Source organism: Medicago sativa, chromosome 4 (genome assembly GCF_051527215.1).
Source record: "Medicago sativa cultivar Bolivia chromosome 4, Bolivia_mono, whole genome shotgun sequence".
NCBI lineage: Eukaryota > Viridiplantae > Streptophyta > Magnoliopsida > Fabales > Fabaceae > Medicago > Medicago sativa.
The window spans coordinates 67,606,093-67,611,682 of NC_140752.1; the positions used below are offsets into that span (position 1 = coordinate 67,606,093).

Here is a 5,590-nt window from a genome sequence, read left to right on the forward strand (position 1 = left end):
GTGTGTTTGTTTTGTTACGATAGACACTAAAGAAGACTCAACTAAATCTCTCTCAATTTGATCACAAATCAATTTAATCTCTAACAAAAGGTAATATTCAATTAGTTTATGACAATTTCATACCCGAGAAATTTTACAAAAAAATCGACCCTTTGGTTGCATTATTAATCAAAATATGTTGGTATTTTCATTTCATAACTTTTTGTGTCTTAAAGGGAATTTATTTGTGTTATAATCACATAAAAAATCTAATTTTAATTATTTAAATGAAATAAATTAAAATAGGTAAATTAATTGAATAATTAAATTCAAATTAAAAATTCTTTTCGAAAATAAATTTCAAACAATATAAATTCACATATTGGTTTTATTATTCAGTTCAAGGTTATTTTTTACTTTTAAAAAATAATATTTTCTCTTTCTATTTTCTGTCCAACCATATAAAAAGAAACAGAGAAACATATATATCTTTAATCTTTCACTTCTATATATTTCATATTTCTCTTGTACCAAATTTCTTATCACCACTTACCAAACATAGTATAAGAGATAGGAGATACCTACACAAACAACCGTGAGCATTGGATCCCTTTTTACAATTTAAGTTGTATAAAATAAAAGGACACTAAATAAAAGAGAATAAAGGTAGAGCCTTATTCATTAACTTCTCTAATATAAATAAATTTCTAAAAGTCACAAGCTTAAGCCACTGCATTTTCAGGTACTTCCACTTGGATATGTGCAACCATTGTAACCTACAAAGAGAGTAGTAAAATCAAGTTAGACAGCTCATTAATTAATAAAAAATGTTTCATGACACTCAATTTTTCCTATACATACGACACCTGGTTAATCACATAATTTTTTTATTAATTTAGTTGAGTAGATAGTTAATTTAGATCACGTTGAAAACTGTAGTTAATCATGTATAATTACATTAACCTTGATTTTGATAGTGAATTAAATTAACTATCTACTTAACTGAATTAACCGCATTTTTTTAACATAATTAACCATATGTCAATTTAAAAAAGAAAAAGGGTGTAAAAGAAATTTACTTGGATTTTGGGATGTAAGACTTGCTGTTTGAGAGAAATCACAATTCCAAGGATTTCTACCAAATTTTTGGTAATAAAGATTCATGGCAAAGGCAGCATGAGATGCTACTGTATTTGGATCATAACAAGCACCTCCTGGTTGAATTGGCCCACAGTCCATGCCTTCTCTACTGCAGGCATAGTCAAGATTTGCCTGCAGCTGTTCATCAGAGACTCCTCCTTTTGGAATGCACCATTGTGTTGCTGTTTTAGGTGCTGGAGTAACAGGAGCATTTGGACTAGTTGATGGAGGACCCTGTATATAGTTCATTTAGAATGAATCATCAATTTAGTCTAAGAATTTGTAAGGCATTGTCAAATTCATACTTGAAGCTAATAAAATTTTAAATACTATGCAAATGTTAAATTTCTCGATCACATTAGTTCTAATCAGGCACTTTTCAAGATTATAAAACGGACAATCTTCATCTTATAAGCCGATTTTATAAGAGTCAAGCCTAATGTGTCGGATGTGGACGAAATGGGGCCTAAAGAAGAGTGATTTTGTTCACCTTTTGGGTAGACTTGTCTAAGCCAACATCATATGCCACAGTAAGATCAGTTTTGTAGAGACCAAACGCACGTTCAGATCCAGCGCCAGGTTTCAAATCTTCGTCATAGAGTGCAAAAATGTACGTGTCAATGGATTTTCCAGGCATCAAAGGTGTACCAACCAATGATCTAAGGTGTGTGATAAGGTTCCCATTATAGGCTTTAGCATTTTCAACACTTGGTCCTACTTCATTGTTGTCTCCACGTGAGGGCCATCCTGTTTCGGCTACCACGATTTCTATGTCTTGGAATCCCATTCCACTTAAAGCAGAATGTACAGCATCAACCTGCTCAACATTAATTCAAACCCAAAATTGTAACAAATAATTAATCTATTAGGAAAATAAAGAGTTTAATTTATACACATGGTTAGAGCATCTATCTTTAATTGGAGTTTCTTAATGTTTCCTTTGGTCATAAAATATTATTTTGATGTAAAATTGGATTCCATATTGAGAGTTTCATAACATTTAAACATTATTTTTTCTATATTTGGTAGGGTAAAAATGAGAGAGAATATAAAATGTGGCATCAATTGTGGGGCCCAATAAAAAAAATTGTTTATATGTTTCCAAATTCGTCATGTGATATTTTTCAGCTATAGGATCTATTATTTATGTGTGAGCGTGGGATGTTGATAAACTCACAGCCAAACTATAAACTAATATTTGCAATGAGACAAGTTAATGTGGGAGCTCTTAAGCTCATTAGCTAGTCCACGTGATAATTTTGAAATACCCTCTATTGCTTCTTAAGTTATTAGTGAATTGACATAAGTTTATTTCTCTCAACAAAAAAAGTTCTGTATTTTTTACCATTATTAAATGATTATGATAATGCATCATTAAATATATATGTGTGCAATATACTAGCCACATGTATGAATTTAATCAACGAAAACAAAATTGGACAAATCGATGACCAAAAGACACTCATGAAAGGGCTTCAAATTTCATTAATAGTACCATTTGGAGTCGTATTTTGTTGTTGATAATAATAGCACCTAAGAAGTTTTTCAATTAATTTATTAAAAAAGTTTTGGCCGTTGTAATGTACTAGATAAATGATTAAGGTGGATAAGAGTAAGCGAATACGCCAAAATAAAAAAGGAAATGCGGCAAGACTAGACCGTTGGGAGGTCCCAACTTTCACCTTCAGAATCAAATGGTGCAATATTTTCTTCTTACTAATTAATTATTACACCAAAAAAAAAATTATTTTCCAAATTCATTATCGTCCATTTTTACTTTATTCCACGTACTAGTACCACAATAATTAATCATGGCCATGTGGTTTATCAACTATCCAGCCAACATGAAATGCAATGATGTTCTTATGACTAAAATAAAAAGAAGTTACTGTAGTAAATTAGGAACACCTAACTATGTAGTTAAGTTATGTATTGTTAAACTTTCAAAATGTGCACAAATCTTGCTGAATATGTTAACTTATGAGAGTCTATTTAAACTTGAAAAAATAAATAAAATGCAAATAGTAGTATTATATGTAAAAAATTGTGAACCTAAGAATTGTACTACATGTTAAAAAGAGAATTTTAGCTTCTGGTCCTGCAGCGCATAGTACCGTTAAATAGCTGAATATCCTTTTCTTGCATATAGTCCAAAATAACAACTTTCTTCTATTTTCTACACTAAAATTAGCCACTAAAATAACACAGAAACAAAAGAAGATGCGTGACCGTGACTTTTAACCTCTCTGTAGCATACTCAAAAGCAAAGGACAAGAATAGAAACCCGTTAAAAAAGAAGAAACTTTGAAAAAAAGGAAAAACTTGCTCTCCAAGTTCAAGTTCAAGTTCAATCATAAGATTGTTAAAACTTATCATCATAACTAAATAATTACGCTAGTTGGACTTAATTATCATTGCAAAAATATTTCAATTTCACTATAGTTTCAAAATGTGACCAACATTTCTTAGAAAGATGTCACAAACTATTGAACACATTTACTATTAATTTTTCTTGTTTATACTTTTAGATCAGTTAATAAACATAAGAAACTCTTCATTTATCATCTACTTTTATAAATTTTGAAATGCCAAAACACCATTTATATTACTTTGAAAAATCATTTTTACTGGTTAATTTTCCACATCTCTATCAAAAATATTTATATCTGATCCAAAAAAATTCACTAGTTGAGTATTAATTTTTTTTTGACAAATTTAAAAATGAACATAAATTTTAAAAATTGTAAATATGTCCTGAAAGTGAACAGGCTTTGTGCTTGAAGAAATCAGAAACCACCGGAACATAAGGATCAAACTCGAGAGAAATTCTATTATAGTTACAAACACAAATGTATAGTATTTGGGCACACACACATTACAAGATTTTTTTAAATAATAAAAAAGAAATTGATAATGAAATGATTTAGTATTTCAAGAAATGACATTTTTATGTGTGTGTGACCAAACACTATTTATTTGTGTTTGTGACTATGGAAGAATTGCTCCAAACTCGAAGTTAACGTTAGACACGTGGCATGCAACTAGAGGACAAAGATTTACTCTTGTCGTTGACTAGAAAGTCAACGTTTTAACCTAAAAAGAAAGAAAGAAAAGAAGAAATTGGTAACTAACCTGAGCATCGAACATGTTCGTGTAAAGTTTACCGTTACCCGAATCAACCCGACCCGAATTCGGCTGAAACAAACAAAACGCAAGTGTTTCAGATCTCGGGTCACTCTGATAAGCAAAAAACGGGTACGGGTTAATAGTAAACGGAGCTTTATTATCCTTCAGAAATTCCAGCATCTGTTTCATTGTGTCTTTCATATTCGGGTCAAACGACCCGGAAGATGGAGGATCCGATTGAGTCAACACAGCCATAGAATGAACGGTGGAAACTTTGATTTTACCACCGAGTGAAACCGAGTTAAGGGCATTTTGGACATTTTGTATTGCCGGGAGAAGGTTTGATATGAGAGCATTATCGCCGGAGGTCATAACTTCGTTACCGACGGTGATGAGAGTGATGTTGCTTGCAGGGTAATATGGTAACACGTTTGAGTTAACCCATTGAGTTGCTGAGTTGGGATTTGAAGCTAGAATCGGAATGTCTCCGTTGGCAGCTCCGATGGTTATTCCGATGCCGGAGTTTGAGAGGGATTTGATGATTGCTGGATCGGCGTTGTAGAGACGGAGTTTGCCGATGGAGGTGGATTTGAGGAGGTTGGCGGTGGCCGATGGTGGTGGAAGGTTGTCGGCGACTTGGCCATAGTTTACTCCGATGAAGGATTGTGAATCTGAAAAAGAAGAAGATAATAAAATGACCCATTAAGCTAAATCAATTCTAAAAGTGTTAAATAGTTTGAAAATTGAATCAAAATCAAAATTTGATTAAAGGGTCATAGCGTTTTTTGTTTGTTGATTAACCGAATGAGAGAAAGGTACAAACTTTAACTTTTGAGATAAGTTACAAATAGAAAGTTATCAGAAAGTAATGTTATTCTTCCTTGAATGATGCATAACAAAAGCTTCTTCAACTTTCCCGGAAAATCAAAGAAAGTTTGTTTTTTGTTTTTTAAAAAAATTTGAAGGAAAAATGAATGTTATTCAAAAGGTAAGAGTAATGTAAGAAATGGCTAAGAATAGAAAGAACTAACCAACAAAGTAGAGGGTGGTGGTGATGAGGGAAAGACAAAGGAGGAATGAAGAAGGGTTGGAAGTTGTAGTCATGGCTTCAAAAAAGCTTAGCTTAAAATTTTGAGTTGAGTTAGTTCGAACTTTGAAGTAGATGTTGTTTATATAAGGTACCAAGAATGTTATGTGGGTGGGTGGAATTTACTTTCTAGTTTCCAAGTAAATTCCAAGTTTGCTCAAAAAAAAAAAAAAAAAAGTAAATTCCAAGTAATTGTCAAAAACTAAATTTCCAAGTAAATGTTTCATATAAACTATCTTTTTTACACCTAACTTCTCC

At 31.8% G+C, this 5,590-nt stretch overlaps 1 protein-coding gene across 1 annotated transcript; it reads right to left on the bottom strand.

The window, feature by feature from the left end:
• Positions 1 to 465: 465 nt before the first annotated feature.
• LOC146931023 (glucan endo-1,3-beta-D-glucosidase-like) lies at positions 466 to 5,388 on the bottom strand. The gene is made up of 5 exons (XM_085702517.1): positions 5,277 to 5,388; positions 4,252 to 4,916; positions 1,610 to 1,936; positions 1,059 to 1,353; positions 466 to 755 (listed from the first exon to the last, which is right to left on the bottom strand). The coding sequence occupies exons 1-5, from the start codon at positions 5,347 to 5,349 to the stop codon at positions 718 to 720; spliced, it is 1,398 nt and encodes a 465-aa protein (XP_085558643.1). The 5' UTR covers positions 5,350 to 5,388; the 3' UTR covers positions 466 to 717.
• Between the last annotated feature and the right edge of the window lie 202 nt (positions 5,389 to 5,590).

Bases quoted from the DNA above. Each gene is read 5' to 3' on its own strand.
- LOC146931023 (XM_085702517.1), bottom strand. From the start codon at position 5,349: ATGACTACAACTTCCAACCCTTCTTCATTCCTCCTTTGTCTTTCCCTC. The intron at 1,937-4,251 runs GTTAGTTACCAA...AATGTTGAGCAG, and splicing joins CGAACATGTTCGATGCTCAG to GTTGATGCTGTACATTCTGC. The intron at 1,354-1,609 runs GTGAACAAAATC...AACTATATACAG, and splicing joins TAGACAAGTCTACCCAAAAG to GGTCCTCCATCAACTAGTCC.